The 20,174-nt window shown below is 37.3% G+C and overlaps 2 protein-coding genes across 4 annotated transcripts in view; both read left to right on the forward strand.

Moving 5' to 3' along the window:
* LOC139126257 (uncharacterized) overlaps positions 1 to 9,942 on the forward strand; it is a 30,422-nt gene extending 20,480 nt beyond the window's left edge. For all 3 annotated transcript variants that reach the window (XM_070692301.1, XM_070692302.1, XM_070692300.1), the window contains exons 2-3: positions 7,441 to 7,875; positions 8,872 to 9,942. In XM_070692301.1, the coding sequence (XP_070548402.1) occupies positions 7,441 to 7,875; positions 8,872 to 9,173 (737 nt within the window). In that variant the 3' untranslated portion in view covers positions 9,174 to 9,942. The remainder of the gene's footprint in view (positions 1 to 7,440; positions 7,876 to 8,871) is intronic.
* A 4,105-nt stretch (positions 9,943 to 14,047) lies between these two features.
* Positions 14,048 to 18,337, forward strand: LOC139126287 (uncharacterized). The gene is made up of 3 exons (XM_070692327.1): positions 14,048 to 14,173; positions 15,511 to 15,867; positions 16,549 to 18,337. The coding sequence occupies exons 1-3, from the start codon at positions 14,116 to 14,118 to the stop codon at positions 16,842 to 16,844; spliced, it is 711 nt and encodes a 236-aa protein (XP_070548428.1). The 5' UTR covers positions 14,048 to 14,115; the 3' UTR covers positions 16,845 to 18,337.
* The last annotated feature ends 1,837 nt before the right edge of the window (positions 18,338 to 20,174 follow it).

Consider the following 20,174-nt stretch of genomic DNA (forward strand, 5'->3'; position numbering starts at 1 on the left):
CTCGTCTTACGGGGACTGTGTAATACCGTGGAAATCTGACAAAAGTATAAGCAGATATTTCTGGGGAGTCATTGATCAGTTTCGTAATTTCATGTGTGTATTCAAAAGAACACAGGTTGACCAGCAGAAAGTCATATCAGCGCTGGGTGTAAAGTCAGCGCTGGGTGTACGAAGAACACATTTCCTAAACTTGACCTGCCATCTCAGGCTAGTACACTCCCGACCAATAGATCACAGACTATACCTGTCTCCTTTGTTTTCTTTCTTTACTTAAATTCATCATCCAAAATGCAAAAGAGCAATTACAGGATGAAGTGAGGGCATCAATGAAGCAAGCAGGAATAAATTCCCTCGCTGGAATCTCGAGTTAGCATACTCCGATAGTGATGTCCCCGATATCTCCAAGTCCTCTGATATAGTCAGCGCGGTACCCAATCTTTGACGCCTAGCTCAGTCTTAAATCGTTTTTCGTATTTTGTTGACCTTCGTTTTTTATAAAAACGCTGCAGCTGGGAAAATAAAGGATTTAGTTTGAAACAGTCAGAAAACAAATGGCATTGATGTGCACATGCGTATACCCTACCCGTTTTCATGTAAAGAAAGCAGGGTCCGAAGCCTTTATCTTACGGCCATACAAACTCATTTTGGGACAGTAGCTCAGTCACCTTGACATCATCTTTGACATGGTGTCACTTCGCATCATTGGACGGAAAGGTGACAAAAAACCCAACTATGTTTGAAGGAAGCTGTTTCTGTACAAGTTTCATTATCTCTGTGACACTAGTAATGTGTGACAGAAAATGAGTGTTGGACTTCAATACAAAAGTGGATCAGATTTTGCAATGTACGAAACTATGTAGTGTTACCCTATACCTGATTTGTTGACCTTAATGGTGAACCAAATTGCAAATAACATACAATGGCGTGGTACACTTTTAATTCGTCACTTTGATCTTACCTTACATTTGACTTCTGAAAGCGTTGAATTCAAATGGTCGTTTACTTTATTACTAAACACTATATTGAGAATAAAGTCCGTGACGCAGGGACTCTTTATCAGATTTACACTCAGTTTAACGATGAAAGAAATGCGTTAACTAGATACTGTCTGATCGATTGTCAAAGGAATTCCTAAGAAGTGCCCTGAAATCTCCTTGGTCAACTTATAGAACTGATAAAACACTCGCTTTTCTGAACCAGTCATGAAGAAATACGAATGTTTGAGATTAAGATCAAGGCAAAACTGCTGTAAAACTATTGACAATGAACTGATATTGTTATGCTAACGTACTTCTGATAAATCGAAGAGTTGCTGCGGTTTCATTGAAAGTGAATTTCTTGTGCTATTAATAATCTTGAAATATTGATATTATGTAAATCAAAGTGTGATATTTCTGAAACATAATGACAGTATTACAACCAACAGTGGCCCGTAAAATATAAGTAAAGTCCAATAAACCTAAAGCTGTCGTTGTTATTTGTTATTGGACTTTGCGTTTATTGGTATCTTTCACGAAATTTGATCCATTTCATGTTTTTTGTTTTTGTTTTGTTTATTTGTTTTTTTACTGCAATACTACAAAGTACCTGGCCCAAACTAAGCTGTAACACACTTTAATATTATCTTAAGGGGTATGTTTCATTCATTCATCATCAATGGCACCCTTAGGCAAGCACTAATTATATCCATAGATAGAATATGGCTCAGTTACTTTCACATGTGCCACGAATTCCACTAAAAGACGAAGGCCCCACGTACCAGGTGTAAATGCACATTGCATAATTCAAACTTTTAAAATAAGTCTTTTGATATTCATATCTACGTTTTAGAATCCTAATTTACGTGTTAACATAGGCCATACTCAATTATGGCCGATATTTACTAAACAAAAACCTACTTGATGTTTAAGCACGCCAGAGTGGATTAGACAAATCAACTGTATTTACTATACACTACAGAAATATTTATAGAATGGGTAAAAAATGACAGGGTTTACACCTTTGCAGGGTATTTACAAGTTCTTGCTCTGCCCGTCAAAACATGCAGAAACGTCAAGTGTTTGGCTTGGCCTAAGGAAAGTTACATGTTATTTTTTACAATTAAATTCTTGTCCCAACCAAAATCTAATTGACAACCAATAAAAATGCAGTCTACACACAGAGACAATTAGTTCACACGCTGAATACTGTGTATTGCAACATGCATGCTTCGGTGAGTAGGACAGAAAACAGTAGTTGTCATTAAATACAATTAATGTAAAAATTGTACAGACATCAGTAAACGTTACAGCTATCTGCCATTTAGTAACTAACGTTTCGTTTCCTTCATTCCTTCTTTTTATTTATTTATTTATTTATTTATTTATTTATTTAAATTATGTTTCTGTGCACGGGTCCATGCCTGTATATAATTTTATTCATAATTTCTAATTGTTCATTGTGTAGGACAACTAGCATGGAACCATAACAAATGTTATGACCCGGTCTCTGCATAAAAATACATTGAATTAGTGTCACACAAACACCACGCACATCCCGTATTTTTGGTAGATCAGTAGATTTAAAGTTGCAATATGGATCAAAATTGTCGATTTTTTTTCGTAAAACTTGAGCAAATAGACCATACTACGTTGAAGTACTCTTCTTAGCTAAGCCTCTTACCAATCCCGGCATTCAAACACATTCATTTTGATATGTTGCGGCCGCCTAGAAAAACTGTTTTGTAAACAACTTTCAAAACAAAAACATTGGCGTTTTCTGCTGTGCACGTGACAAGTACCACCGAGAGTGATGACGTCTCAGAGTGCACGTTGGAGGGACGATGTTGACACGATGACAGAACTGGACATACATAAAGTAATTTATTGTAAATTTTGCGTTTGCCTAACTTTGGTGGCATCACAGTCTTTCAGAAATATAAGTATATCGATATGATAAAGTGCAGCTCGACTAAAGATCGTGAGATTGATTTTTCTCACCGATATACACGTATCTCAGTGCCGCGCCGTATGCACCTACTGTGAACGTTCGATCGATCGAGCGTCCAGACCACGTACACCGATCTGGTTGTGTTCACCGCGTACCTGACAGCGTTTCCGCAATCCTCTCCCCGTTGTATGTGGTTACATTTTTCATGTTAAAAGGCGAGGTACTGGACGTAGTGTACACTATTTATTTGAAAGCTTTGCCCACTTCAGCATACCGGTATCATCCACCACTGCAAAGGTTCGGCAGCTGTCTTGCCCCTCAGACTGGTCTTGCATGGCCATGTCAGCGCGTCGATCGACCATGCCATTAATGATGGAGAGTGGAGACTGCAGTTTTTCTTCGTTTCCGAAAAATGCGTATTTGACCTGAAGGATATAGATTATCAATGAATGCTAACAGATCTAAGTTATTTCCTTGCGGAGGGACTAGGGCCCGGTTCATCACATTACAAATCGTTGCCCGAGGAAACATCGCTGTAGCGAAGTTGATCATCACACAGTGGCGACGTTGGTGTTTTCGCGAGAAACTGTAGACACAGTCTGCCTCCTCGACGTGGTGCAGTAGTCGCGTGTCACTCTTTTTTCTGGTTCCATCTTTCGATCTGACAAAACAATGTTAACAAAGTTTATTTTGCCGACATGTTTGGCTAATTTCTTCCATTTTTACCTGGCTGAATCAGTAAGCAGAGACCCAGGGCGCGGGCAGAGACCTGACCGCTTTCCCGTTGGAAGGCTAGCTAGGCACGTTCGCAAACCGTTACCATGCACCAAATGCGCATGCGTATATATTCAAATAGAAAAAATGACGTTTCAAATTCTGTGCTTTACTCTCGCAATCAGTACGTACCAAAACAGCAATTTATTCGGTAATTAAATCAATTTACTCAAATTAGAGCCATCCCCGTGTTCCTGTTAAGGGTCGAATCTGCAAATGAAATTGTCATGGATTTTTCTATAGGGGGGCCTAAAGATAAATCTTCGAAATATGAAGGTCAATTCTGATCCATATTGCAACTTTAAGAGCACAACCCTCGATATTGTGTATAGTATTAGAAAATTCAAATGAAGATTAGCTGTAAAGTTTATAGCACTACAAATACGTAGATATATTTATCATTGAAAACTGAATGGCCAAGCTCCAAACATCTATCCTGATCCTTTTGAAAAGAATCTATGAAATTGAATTGTCAATCATAGCAACAAAAGAAAAACTTTTTCGTAAGTTTAAAGAAATGGGCATTCTTTTAATGGCGTTATCGATTCACACTGTACGAAATTTTTTTCAGTGTGTGTATATTTTTTGTTGGTCTGTTGTTACACTCAATAAAAGACACCCACGAAAGACACCCACGCACTTCCTGAAAAAATGCCGATTCAGCATTGTGATAGTCCGTACAATCAAAGGTGAACAAGCTGACCAAGCAGTTTTCGAATTTACATATATCACTGAGTTCAAATGTCATGTCAGAAAATCACAGGTCTTTTGTGGTCCGACGATGGATGTTACGAAATATGATCCGTACAAAACTCCACGTTCCCGTGTCAAACAATCATTTTACACACATCCTTCACTGAGTAGCAAAGATCAATTCGAACTTGTTCTTGAGATTCAAAATAGTTTGTTCCGATGATTCAAGCACAATCTCTCCGCCGTCTCCGGCGAAATTTCATAACAACTATTATTTCGATCATTGTATTTATGACGATCAGTGCATATGGTTTGATACTCACGATACACTGTACCATGAAATTCAACCATGATCACAGTTCTCTCGCCAAGGATTGAAAAATCTCATCGCTTTGACATTGAGTTCATATTAATAATAAGATTTCTCATGGTTAATGCACCTCAGATCGGGTTTAATGCTGTGTGATGTGTTCAACGCACTGAGCTTTACTAGAAATTTTTCCTCGTCGTTCAAAACCCTGTAACTTCTAAACTTTGACTATCCCACTTCCTGAAAGGATATTGCCCCTTACGCAAAATTTAAAAAATCTAGTGTTTTCCGTAATAAAACACACCATATTTTAAACCTTTCTCTTCTATTTTTTTTTTGCATTTGTTAAAATCACGCACAATTTTGCAAATACTTGTTTTAATGGATCTTCATCCCATTACAAATATGAAAAAATATATAAAGCTTACCATCGACCTAACATACTTTCTGAAGGCTTTTAATCGGAAACATATTGTTTATTTTGGCCTTTGTAGGGTGCGGCCAGTCAGCTCAGTATGTAAGTCACAGAGTTTCACAAACTATGTTGCGTGTTAAATCTTCCTCTTTGGTGTTTTAGCATCGAAGCGGCGTTCCAACGAGCGTGTTGCGGTAGAATTCATTACGTAGGCCATTTATCTGAACTTGACGGCTTTACATGTGAACGAAACTGGTGGCATTGTGCCGCCTTGCAGTTTACGATGAACCACAGGGACTGTGGATGAACACACAGTTTAAGCGGCCGCATACCACGCGGCGGCCGCCATGTATCCAACCAAACGTAACGGTGGCTGAACAGTACGATCAGACGTCAGGTAATATTGACTTTCTGTATCTGCGGTTGAACATTGACATAGCAGTGTAACCCCATTGTTGATCGGTCTACCACTTTATGTTTAAGTTTATTCTGACCATGATATGCTTGCTGTTGCCATGGTGACTGAGATTGTAAACCGGATGCTTGCTATGTTTAGGTGTCCAAGATATGTCGTTTCCTATCTTACTAACCAACATGACGGATCTATTGATTGACATGTGATGGCAGACGGGAATACCAAACATCATGACCACAAAGTTACAGGCATGGTGTCTCATGACCTACGGACGTTTTTACTGGCGGACTATCTTGACATTTGGGTTGACCATTAGTATTATTTCATGGTAATCCACTCCATTGATAAGAAGGACCGGCATGTTGGTTTTTCCCTTCTGCCATGCACATGATAATACATGAAGTTGTTTTGTTTATATTATGTCCAAGCCATAAGATGTCCCAGGTTCTTTTGAAACATCTACTCTGACCCTCGACGTGTTTTGTGATCAACTTTCTCATTGATCTTAATCGTGTCTTGTCTTTCAATCATTTCCATATTTTCATTTTTCGACTCTGTAACATCCTTTCATTTTTGAATTTATGTGATTTTTACGTATTAAATGCAAGTAGCGTGAAAATCTCTGGATGAAACTTTGCATAGACACTCCAATCATTACACTTTGCCATCACCGACGAAATAAGCAATTCTTTTCAACAAGTTTCACAAACATGCATTGGTATCCTACATTAATACCTTGAACAGTTAAAACTAATGAAAGACAGGAAACATGACAGGTGGCAAAGTGTATCTCAATTTATTATCAGACGTCTATAAATGCACAGATATTGTCTGTTCTATAATTCAGAAAACCTGTTAATTGTTCTCTCATAGACTACCATGTACAGTGAATCAACATTTCGGTGAAATTCCAAAATCAAAATTCTTTCACACACATACGCCTGTACCAACCAAGTATAATGAAGTACATTAATATCAATAATCAAGAGCCTATAAATACACAGATGTAGGTAGTTTTGTATGGAAAAAATCATTCATCATCATAGTTTCCCCATAGACTGCCATGTATAGTGAATAAACATTTCGGTGAAATTCCGAAATCAGATTTCTTACACAACATGCACTTTAACAACTCTAGTCTAACCAAATACATTAAAATGTATTATAAACGCCTATAAATACACAGATTTAGCTAGTTTTATAATAGAAAAATATTCATAGTTCTCTCATAGACAGCCATGTACAGTGAATCAACATTTTCGATGAAATTCCAAAATCAAATGTCTTGTACACACATTCACGTTTTATTACCCACTTCAAGTAAAGTACATTTAAATACAAATATATATAATGTACAGATATACCTTGTTTTGATGGGGAAATGGTAAATAGTTTGCCTGATAGACTACTATGTATTATAATTGTGATATCTTCGGGTGAAGCACTACATCAGCCACATCATGCCTTCTTATAGTTGCGCAAATTATGTTGACCTCCCGCCGATGTGAGAAATATCATTTCCCTTCAAAAAAAGATTGTGTGATAAATTGCGACCCTCCCTCCAAAATCACCAGTCTCCCCCTGTAATTTGTGTCGCTAACTTACATAACAATCAAACCAATTGTTATGAAAATTAGCTGATACTCTTTCAGAAATTATATTCCTGCCGGGAATACTGTAGTGGTTGGGGAGGGTTCAGTTTTAGAATATTGGACAGAGGGCGGGTCACACTTTATACACGAGGACAGTGGAATGGTCACATTTTACAGTACAGGTGCGCACTGAATTCCCCTGCCCAACCCCTGTAATTACTGAAGGCTCCCTTACATCAGAACACACCACCTTCAATTTCTTAGCAATCCCTTTGGCCTTGGTATCAAATGTTTGTTTTTCCTCTACTTCCAGGTCTGTTGATTTTCTTCGGTGTAGAAGGTTGCACGATTGTACAGTACATTAATGATATCATCGTTAATGAAGGCAGCGATCTGGAGATTTTGTATTCTGCGACGTTAAACGATCCTCTTCCAGCTAGGGCCAATGTTGCTGTGGACCTTTATAAGGTAAAGACGTCCGAGGGGAATGAAGTGGAAGAATTGGTAATAAAGGCAGACGGCCAAAGGAATGTAGAGGAGTATGGACGTCGCCTTACAATTAGATTCATGGAAGGTCATGAGTCAGTCATTGTCGAAATTCAACAAAGTAACGTCCAACCAAGGCATGCCGGTGTGTATCGACTGAATTTCAGAATTTCCGTTCCTCAAGATGGATCTCACAACCTCTTACATGACCAGTGTAAAATATTTACAGGTATCAGGGTTGAGGCAAGGGAGACAACTCCAGGTACGTCAAGTTTTAGGAAAATGGAATGATTAAGGGAGGAAAGACGGATTGGCCACAACCACCAACTCACTTGCTTTTACTGTTTCCTGACACCAACAAAAGAACTTAAAAATCCCCGTTAGTTTGTAATGCTAAGCTTACACAGATCCTCAACAGTATGAATTATTTCAAAGAGGTCACATTGCTAACCATTATGTACCTCCATTTATACGCATAAATGTTTGCAATAATAAACTGAACTTCTCCCCACTTAACGAAGCGATAACTGCAATCATGACATCATATTCCTATGTATACTGTCTATATTTATTCTAAGTTTTACAAAATTAAATTTTCACCGGCACAGGAATTTCATGAAGTGACCCCTACAGTAACTCCCCACTTTACTGAAGCCAAGGGTCAGCAAGGGTCTTTGCACTTTCAAACAGCAATGATTTGAGCTGTGTTATTGCTGTGTTTGCCATTTTGTTTGCGCTTAACAGAGCACTGAGCTTATATCTTTAATATATCATTCATGAGGAGGACCAATATTATTACGGTAAAGATCATGAGCACGAAAACGTGCTGATTTGAATTAATTTTCTTTTTAAATGATTGTTTATTTTGATAAAAATGTTTTTGAAATCAAAACATTAAACTCATTAAGAATCATCCATTGCATAGTCACAAATAACTTTGACGTATGTAGCTCTTAAATGACAAACCGTTATCTTCGACTGTTCATACGCTGTTTTTCTAAAGTTTGGCCAAAACTCGTATACATAACTTTCCTATATAATATTTTAAAAGATTTTATCGTTAGTAGATGGTCAAACCGCATACACATGCGTTTAAAGAATCGTCTTGCTAAGACTATACAGACTATATAAAATACACTTACTCGATTTCATTTTGCTGGTACGTGTTGCTTAAGCATGTTTCATATTCATCTTCTGAGTACCCTTCACTTTCATTCTAATGTTTTGAATGACCTTTGCATTTTCTTTGTCATTTCAGGCAAAACGTCTCTCCCAGAAACTACAAAGCCAGCTGAGCGTGCAAATACAGACAGACAGGCACCACCCAGCAGTTTACCTATAGACGAATCAACACCCCCGCTTACTGACAATTTCCATAATGACAGTGAAGGAACTCTTAGTCAGAGGAACTTAATAATCATTGCAGTAGTTCCTGTAATCCTGATTGTTTTAGCTTTTCTATCCTGTCTTACAATCTTTATCTTCTTCAAGAGGAAACATCGCCCAGACTACGCGACACACGTGATCTACATTCCACAGCCAAATGCTGCAAAGGTGTGATTTAACTGAATTCGGTGTCACAAAGCTATGAGTGCGTTCTCGACCTTGCAAAGTCGCAAACACAAACATGTGTATTCAAAACAACGACAACGTCCGATATTTTCTCAGGAAAATTCGTGAACATCGTTGAAATACCAGCAAGTCCGTCCAAGCCACTTAGGTGCTGTGTCTTTCGAAGTCGACAAATTCAAGTTTCTCTTCTGTGAAGCAATGAAAACTTCCAGACAGTATAGGCACAGACATCTGTTTTTAAAAGTAGCCATCAAAATCATTGAATTCAGCGATATTGGTGATGTAGAAGAAATGTTGACTTCTATACTGAAAATTATTGACACTTTATTTGTGTCTCAACTACTGTAGGCTCCAAGTCCTTGAAAGCTGTTCTGAAAATCATGGTCTCCAAATTGATCTTACACTCATTGGTGATTGGTAGTCTCGGTGTCATTTAAACAAATGTACGTTTTTGTGAATTGATCAGTACTGATACATTTAACAAACTCAAGCCGAACTGGACCAAAGACACTTATTTGCATTTTAGTTGCATTTGTACGATATGGTATCAAATGACATAGACAGGTACAAATAGTGAGCACAGAGTGAACTTTGACCCTTTAGATACGCTGTTGTCACGCTCCAATGACGTGTTTGTCGACTGGGTCAGTTTTTACATTGCAGGCATGCATTATGTTTCGTCAGTAGTGCATGAAGCAATGTTCTTGGCAAGTTATTATCAAATAAACACTGAAGTGTGATGTAAAAACCACAGAAACCCCGTATCTTTGCCAGTCACTGTCAGTCAATCGTTGTATGGATGTATAAGTGTAGGCCTTGCTCTGTGTTTGCCTGTCTGTGACTTTGAGCATTTAAATCCACTTGAGAGTCTCTACCTTATTTTGTTACATGTCCTTTGTTCAGAAACTCATCAAGTTGTCGTTGTATAAAGAATAATAATTTTTAAATTGATGAGAAGTAAAGTTCATTCTTGATATTTTTGACAATGAGTCCTCTTCAGTCCAGACTGGTTTTATAGTTTTGGCCTTGGGGGCGCTGTTTCACACGTCTGACTAATGTCTGTGTATCAAACTTTAAATTGACTGACAAAGAAGGAGTATTGAAATCTCAGTCCTACCACAGATGGAAACGAAGCAGTTCAAGTGGATGACTAAGACTAATGCTATGGATGTAATGCCCATAGATGCAATGCCGTGGTGAAATCAAGGTGCCCAAAACTGAACAGCCTCAATTGCGTTAATCAGACAAGGACATCTGATCACCTCATTACACCTGTCTTCATCATTATTGACTTCCTGTACATAATCGTATTCTATTCAACTTCGAACTGCCCGTTATTTACTAAGCCCTGAATAGAACCTCTCAGCGGTATCTCAGGAACTTTAGTAAATCGTATTCTTCATCTGTACTCTTCGTTCGTGACAAATAATTGCTTTCAGCACACACCTGACCTTCTTTGGCCGCAACGCATTCTCCTCAGCAGCTCATGTACTTTGAAGTTCTCTTGGACACAAACAATCTCTCCAAATGTCAAAATTTTTAAAAAATGCTTGAAAGGTTACACCTTCTTGGGAGCATTTTTATTCTCCTCATCATTCATAGAGTGCCACTATGCTTGCTTAACTTTGACTATTAGGCGCTATATTAATTGTCAAATGGATATGCAGACAGACAGAGAGGTAGACAGAGAGGCAGACAGACAGACCCCAGATAGATAGATAGATAGATAGATAGATAGATAGATAGATAGATAGATAGATAGATAGATAGATAGATAGATAGATAGATAGATAGATAGATAGATAGATAGATAGATAGATAGATGGATAGATAGACAGATAGATAGATAGATAGATAGTTAGATAGTTAGATAGATAGATAGATAGATAGATAGATAGATAGATAGATAGATAGATAGATAGATAGACAGACAGACAGAACAGATAGATAGATAGATAGATAATAGATAGATAGATAGATAGATAGATAGATAGATAGATAGATAGATAGATAGATATTCTATTAAGTTTACTTGAAGTGTTACAATATTGAGAATCTTTATTTAAGAATGTTTTTGTTTATCAACACTGTGGTGAAGATTTAGTCGAAAACATCTAACACGGAATATAAGACAATATGCGCAAGTGTCGAAGTAATGCGGTAGAATGACCAGAAACAAGTCTATTTGTTGCCGAAAATATAAATTTTTACTTCATTTTTTGTGAACAATAGAAGACAATGTGTCACTGTTGATTTGTCAGGGCTGAAGAATTTCAATTTATGTCTTATTACAATACAGTATTATACTCAAGACTTGTATGTATTATGTATGATGGATTGCAACGAAAACACGAATACTCAGTATAACCACAGAAGAGTAGTCCATAAACTTTAAAGTCTCAGTGATTACAACGAGGCTAAGATAGAAGTGTTCAATAGCTTTATCGGTATGTCGATGACATGACTCCTACATCTATCAATCATTACGTACTTCATTTTTTCCTAGCAGAGGTCATGCAGTTTGGTTAAAAAGATGGATTCCCTTTGATCAACCTTGGTTTGTTTACAAAATTATCTGAAAACTTTCATTCAATATGCGATTTTCTTTCACTCGTACTTTGATTGGTTTTAGCTTTGTCCAAGTCAGGGTTTTCAGCAAGGTCTTAGATTGACCGTTAATGAGATGACCATAACCTAATGCCGCCCCCCCCCCCCGTTAATCCGTTAATACTGCAAAGGTAAACTTCACTTAAGGGACAGATATTTAGACTCATAATTTTTAACAATTCGTCACCGCCATGATGCTTGTTGGAGCTTTGAAGCTCGAAGGTAGATACAGTTTAGGGAGGGTGGAAATTTAACATATGATTTCTTTCCTAAAACACATAGGGATAGCCGACATTCTGAATTTCAAACATCGTTAAATTTTAGACAGTTTGCTTCTTTAGTACCAAACCCTGTTTACAATTTTTATATTTTGAACTCGTGGGTTGAACAGCCGAAACGAAGAGGCGCGCCCACAATGTATTTGATTTTCATTTTGTGTATGTGCTATAACTAGATTAATTAGATTGGGAGGAATGAAAAGTAGCCATGACAGTATGTAACGCAATCATTCTGTCCGGCTCCCTCCCTTACCAGTTTTAACGAGCTCGGAGTTTTATCTTATTAACACGTGAATGCATTGCAAGCATTGCCTTGTAGCTCATTGAGCTTTCGTGTAGAACTGCCTACCAAGATAAGTTCAGTTGAAGATGTCATCGTAACGTAGATCGTAGATCAGTAACAGACAGATTGTTTTACTAGTAACTACACACACAGTACGGTATATTTACAAGCTTTCTTTGACGTTGAAAAACATTGCTGTTCATATGAACAAGCATTAGCGCTAAGTTGGGAAAGCACAGCGCCACCTGTTTCTAAGCAGGGCAATTGATCAAATATGTATTCCTGACAGAAGGAAAACCAATGTGATATCCATTTTAATTGAATATTAATGACCTTCCATCACAACAACTAAGATGACCTTTGCACTCAACAAGGCGCCACACTTTGAAAACTTTTAGAAAGCCGGTCGATATACAACTGAAATGACTAACACGCAGAACTATTGTTCTTCTCCTACAGTCAGCCCTGTCACCGTTTTCAAGTCGTTTTGGTCGCCTCTCTCATCTGCACGGACTTACCGCTCCGCAGAGTTATGCCTATGATCTGCTCTTTATATCCAAAAATGGATAAGCTAAGCTTTACAATATTAATAACTCTCATGTCATACCGTGCATGACTCACACTCACTGGTCAACTCCCAGCCACGAGTAGTTACCACAGTGGAAATGCGTACGCTTATATTAATATCTGACAATGGCAGTGTAGATAAACAAGTAAATGAGAGAGAGAGAGAGAGAGAGAGAGAGAGAGAGAGAGAGAGAGAGAGAGAGAGAGAGAGAGAGAGAGAGGGGGGAGGGGAGAGAGAGAGAGAGGGAAGGAGGGAGGGAGGAGGAAGAAAGGAAGGAAGAGAGTGAATTGGGCAATGAATAAAAAAGTGTTAGGCCAGATAAAGAGAGATTATTTCTGGTCATTGGCGCGCATCATTTCAGAAACTGTGTCATGTCTTTTTTAGGGGGGTTACATACTCATCAGTAGAGCCAAAATGCTAAACAGAAAAAGGAAGTATTATGCAGCCATTGATAAAAGTCAGTAACTGTTGCATCAATAGTGCCAAACCAGAATTGTTAAAAAATCGCGTTGTCGCATGACTTTTGCTGAATGTCAAGGACCTGAAACATATTTTGGTCTTTAGCTCTGTACAGTTTGTGTGTTCAACTTATTTAAGATTGAAGTATTAGACTAACTCTGTCACAGACCAATAGACTGCTGTATTGCCGCAGCATGCAGCATTGACCATGGGGAGAAAAACCTGATTAATATTATTCGGTCAACATGTGACCTTCACCTAACACCACAATACCACATGATATTTCCATGATTGCCTGAAAAAAACATCTTACGAAACAACCCATCCGCCTCACCCACCCGCCTCATGGGAAACAAGAGCAAGTTGAGTAACTCGGCGTGGCGTGTTGTGCATGTCGTAACGTGTAGGCGCTTTTAAACCATATAGGCATGAAAGGGGACCGACGGCGACCTGACCTAGTTTCATAACTGTCTTTAGTATTGCCTATGTATACAGCCGCAGCCTCATGGCCCGGAATGGTTTACACTGAGGTCAAAGGTGAAGAGGTAAGTCTCACAAAGGCGATGAGTAAGCATATATACAGGCGTCTGCGCTGTTTCAAAAACTGGATATTCCAAAAAATGCGTGTGTAATCATGAATCATCACTAGTATTAAATAAGCTGACAAACTCCAAATGTCGTCAAAATTGACTTTGCTGTGTATCATTGCGGTTTTTATTGAAGAGATTCCACAACATGACAGAATTCCACACTTTGATTCTTGGCTTACTGATATTACTACACCCAACACAAGGTAAATATTCATTGTCTGGTTTATTCTAGCCACTATAGTTGACAACAAATTTTAAATACAAGACTAAGTAAGTAAGTCACTGTTAATGACCAATCTTTGCAACTATACACGTAGAAACCATAAAACGACTGTTCGAATATAGATTAAACACGATATTGTCAACTACCGTTGCGGTTGCTTTTCTGGATAGTTAGCAATTCTCGTTTGTTTATTTCTAAGAAATCATTATCCGAGAGTTGATGCCGAAAACCAGACATGCACGTGGATGTAACTTGTAAAAATGAATGTCCAAGATCAACCACTAAAGTCTCATAAGGGTGAAAACCGTCGATGGAAATCTTGCATGCATTCAACTGTCATTATAGTAACCAGCTGAGTAACTTTCACACAGAAAATGTCTCGAAATGTCGCTCTCTCGGTCTTCTACATATAGAGATTAGAGATGTTGTAATTTGTTCGTTTTGCATATTTACTTTCATTTCAACTTTCAACTATGAAAGCTCATCTTATTTTAACATAACCTGCCAGAGAACAAAGCCATTCACTAGCTATGTCACGTGACATATATAGCCACTACAATGACTTACTCTGTTTCTATAAATAGTAAACAATACAGAGAACAAGATTTAGTCGGCTGCTATAAATAGCACCCATGTGTTGATAAGGAAGCCTTTCAAGGTCAGGTTTGGCATAATACTCTGAGCATCGTGAACTCTACCTGCTTTTGTTCTTCTCGGTATCCGCAGTGCATATCTGGCGAGAGTTGTTATCTGAAATAGAATCTAGAAAAGACAGGTGGCTTCTGTTCTTTCCTTTCAGTCCATTGTGAAATAACAGAGTGTTTATCGAACAGGACAAGTTATGTAACATCATTGCGCAATATCGCCATATAATTCAATGCTTTCGTGATCATTTCAAATACAGTACAACAGTAAGAACGTCTGTTCCACAACACATTACTGTCCCAGACCTGTATTCATGAACCGTTCTCGCCATCATTGGATCATGCATTTGCACTCAACACAGACTTTGACGAGCCGACTTAATGTGTTTACAAATTTTATTGAAAGACATTTGGTTTTCCGTGAAAAAAAATTAAAAAAAGAGGGTGGCGAAATTAACTAAATCAAAATGAATAGACTGATAGGCATACATAGAAGACAATATAATCCTCATGTACACCATGTTGTACACCGTCTACAGTCTATCGTTACGTCATGTTCCTGTGCTGACTGAAACAATAGGTGTATGTCACACTCATAAAATGAATCTTTAAAAATATAAAAACGATAAGTATACATACAAAACATAACAGTACAGATTGATGTTATTTTCAGCACTCGCTGAAGATAAATATCCTGGCGACCCATCATTCAACTCGTCGTATGAAGACACTTCTACTGTCCTCAACTGTCCCTATTTCAAGCCATCGTCACCGTATTCAAGGAGCTCCTTGCAGTGGGGTCGATTCCTAGATAAACCATTTCCCGATGATTCCATCGTCTTACTCATTCTCCAAGATGGAAATGAACTTAGCGTCATCAACAATCGTTATTCGCTTCAAAACGGTACCAACTTGGTCATCGAAACACCGAGGACATCTGATAGAGGGCGCTATTACTGTAAATGGATATATCGGCTGAGAAATCATTACGATTTTAAACGATTTACGATGGTGCTGCAATATGTTGAAGGTAAGGCTACTAAGACATCGTATTTGTTAACTAGTTTGTTTTTTTTGCTTCGGTAAATTTCCTCTGTCAACATCTGCACCAATGTTTGCGCTTTGCTACATATTTTTACGACATACATGGACCTGCAAAGTCTGTGGGTCCTTTCTGTCACGGTGATGAATACACACAAACGTACCCCCTAGGTCATGCTAAATAGTACAGAGTTGCTGAACATAGCTGGGCCCCGGTGCTCCCCGTCTTGCCCATCAATCGTGTATCTGACTTGTTAACAAAAGCAAAATGACAATAATTATTGCACTGGACAGGCACTTTTCCTTTGGTTAATTTAGAAAAAAAACATTGAATAGGAAAGTAAAATGCATACGAATACTGACTGTTACAGACGAAATTAGACGTTTTTGGCAATTTACTGATTACATTACTTGTCAGAAATATGTAGATACGTCAACATTACAAATTATGCAGAAAGATCAATAGATACACTACAAAACAACGAATCGATTTCAGAGAGAACAACTAACAATGTCTACTCACTGAATGATTCCTATAGACAATGTCTTCTCAATGATTGAGGAATAATTTCAATATGCTTTATGTGCGTCCATTGAATATGTGAAGAATTGTAAACCTCTACTATTGAACAGAAATAATTTACGATCTGGTGTGTTTTCAATCCTACAGGAGACCACATGGCAACCCAATTTATGACGCAGCAGCATGACGTCACGATGGATCGAGAAAAAGTTACCAGCAAGGCTGTAGAAGAAGATCCATTGAACTTCCCATATTTAGCAGTACAGACTTGTGATAACACTACCGTATTGTTTATTGTAATATTAATAGTGATAGTTGTATCCTTCGTAATGAATCGTCGTCGTATATCGTATGCAGTCACTTTGAATGTTACAAGGGAACCATCAGTTTACCATCAGTTCGTTGACAAACAGTTCTCCAAGAACGCCTATAAGCCTAGTTAGCAACACAGTGTGCAGATTGTGTCCTTCCCAGTCGGCTCACTTATGAAGAGATCTACATCAAGCCCTATCGTGATGATATTTATATAACCTGCTATAGGACGAATCCTAAACCGATTTCAAAATTCTTCATATATGAAACATTGAAACATATAGTTTGACTTGAAAGCGGCACAGAGTCTGATCTTGTCATTGTCATTGATGAAAATGTCATTTATATAACAACCTAAACGCAGCCTGAGAATGTCAACTTGATAGATTTAGCAGACACATGAGAAGGTAGTGTTCGAATATTTTGCTAGCAGTAGTAAGCATCAACATTAAAGAAGCCTAATGATTTATATTTTTGTTGCCTTTATAGAATTGAACCTTTTATTGTGTTGACAAGACACATGGTGTCAGTTTCGTACAAAGTGATTCGAGTAAAATTCTGCTAGAGGATACCAAAAAAAGGACACGTACTGGTAAAAGATAAAAGTTTGACAGTAAATTAAACATGAAAGTATTGCACATTTTTGTACTTGTTGCTTCTCCCGTGATCCATTCCTTTGAGAAGAACAGCTGTACTGGATAAATAAATGACAAACACGATGTATACAATGAGCAGTAGTTCGTAGACTTGGTGAGATCGTAAGTAGATTTGGAGCTAAACAATGCACTCTGTGTCTCTTGTAAGAAATATCGCGAAATTGCTGTAAGGGGAAACCTAAAACAATAATGAAAATCGCTTTATATACATACAATTCATGGGCAAATAAATTTGTTACAAGTTGACATAAGTATTAGTTTCTACAAATAAATTGATGTTACAGTAGGAAACAAAGCAAAGACTAGTTATTGAAATAAGATACAACGTGTATTTAAATGATGCGATAACGTGTTGCCATAATTATAGAGGGGTTTTTGTTTTATTGGCCTTTGATTCAAGGCACTGTGTCTTTGGATATCATTTATACATATAATCTCTGCAACGTTAAATAGATTAATCTTGGTGCCAAAAGGCATTATTTTAGACACGTTGAAATTTAAGCAACTTTGTACTTGCTGTAATTCGTGCCTTTGATGCCTTAAGAAGCAGATTTAGAGCCACGCACCAGAACTGACAATATCTCTTTTTCAAAATATTAAAGATTCGTATATGGTAGTAAAGATTAGTATATGGCAGATCTTAATATTATCGATTTCATCGATTTCAAAATAACAAATATCATCAATAAACATTAGAAGGAAAAATGAGACGTACAGTGTATTGTTGTCTTCACAAGCCTTACAAAGACTGACCTTTCATTGAACTTCTTTGACTCTCATTTATTGACGATAAAACTTAGTTTAGTTAATTTGCATGTGTATTTTTAATCACTATGCAAGATTGACAGAAACAGTTTCTCAGCCGATAAAATATTTCTCATATTTTGTTTTGGCACGTGCACTTCTGGAGAACAAAATAAAATTCCACAATTTGCTGTATGACGGATGAATTCTTTGGAGAGAATAGAGAAGGCACTTTATCTGTCTGGAGTCTTTGAAAGTCCATATTTTATATTGAGAATTAATTTGATGTATTATTACGTAAATGTCAATGTTCTCAATTAAATTGGTGTAATATGGGTAAATGCAGAACAACAGTAACTACAACAACATCGGACATGTATTAAAATTGTTGCTGTGTAATTCATAATTAGCTCAAATACTGCAGTCTGATTGGTCTGATCAATAACCATGCTATATACAGCACGGTTGGAACAGGCAATGACTCTCAGCTAGACAAAAAATACATTTCGGCCGTTTCAGGCCGGAATTTCAAGTTACCTGTAATATCATGATATAATAGCAATAAAGCACTTCAGCAAAAGGTATACCACTCGGTTTTGACCAGTTGATTCTGTATATACACTCGCTGTCGCTCATGCACATATGAAGTGAACTGGTCAAAATCTCGTGATATACCGTCGCTGGGTGGCGTTCATTAGTTAAATATTGATTTTTTATCGATGAATTGTGACTTTTTACTTTGTCGGTTGAAATAATGTTTATGTTGAATTAGAGAGTATGGACTTACAATGGCACTAATCAGTACCAATCTGACGAAGATACAGTCCTTCTGCTTTATTTGCAATATAAGTATTCATTACTCAAATCATCAACATTTCTTAGCGATTCAATACCTTGCAATTCTAGCAATTAATGTATTAAAAAGTTTAATGAACACCTGTCTGCCTTACTCAACCAATAAAAATAAATCGATGTTGGCAATTTAATAAGACTACCATGCATTGAAATGCAATTATTTGGCAGAGGGTCGGGCCGCTCGTATTTTCAAGGAGCAGAGTCGGAAGTTTTATTCAAGCAGTAAGGTGATCAAGTCTATATCATTTACAATAATGATGCGATCTGTGTTCATTTCACGGATACTAATCAATTGATACTACTCTTTACGACTATAATAGAATGTTGTAACCTCTATGTCAGCCTTGGTTGCTTATCCGTTACATCAATATATTGAAAATACAGGTTCATCTGGATTGTTGAGTTAACGGAGATACTGTCAATCCATCTACTGAATACGTTCAAAATACAAAAGATTGGCAAGCACTCGAACCCGGAAGAAATAAAGTTTCGAATTGTATACGTTCAACACGATTGGAAATAATTTGGGATAACTCGATCTTCATATTTTTCAAATTTCTCAAAAGTGTTAGGTGCCCTATAGCTGAATGTTGCAATATTACAAATTGCTCATAAAAATGTATGACATAAAATAAAGCAGATGAGCTAACATTTGCCTACGAAACTGATATTACTTCACAATTCAATTATCGCAAATTAGTTCCAATTGTGTTTTTCTAAGTCAGCATTGCAAAGTTCGCTGATATCATAAAATCACAACAGGTATAGCTTAATTGTAATGAAACTGACTATGCAAAGTAAGTGAAACAGCCATTCTTGAGGTAAGTATAACACATACTCCGTCGTTGAAAACATCTAACATTAGTTTTCGCCATGTCCTGTTGTTAATGTCAATTAACAATATCAGTTGTGTAAAATAATACTTTGACATTTGAATTCTAAATGTTTATGCCCACCGGTTGTTCTTTGAAGGCCACTGCCTGTATTATATATATATTTTTTTTTTTAAAAAGATAAATTTATTTCAACATAGTCGCAAACAAAACAAATCTACACAACTGTGAATGCATTAAAATTACAGTGCAACTTGCCTGAAAAAAAAACCAAATTATTAGCTGTTTAATTACAAAGACCATCATATAAATGCATTCAGGATACATTCTTCTCCTTCAAGTCTTACAAGCTTGAAAACTTTGCGATAAAACC

Source organism: Ptychodera flava, assembly GCF_041260155.1.
Source record: "Ptychodera flava strain L36383 chromosome 3 unlocalized genomic scaffold, AS_Pfla_20210202 Scaffold_27__1_contigs__length_13241970_pilon, whole genome shotgun sequence".
Lineage (NCBI taxonomy): Eukaryota > Metazoa > Hemichordata > Enteropneusta > Ptychoderidae > Ptychodera > Ptychodera flava.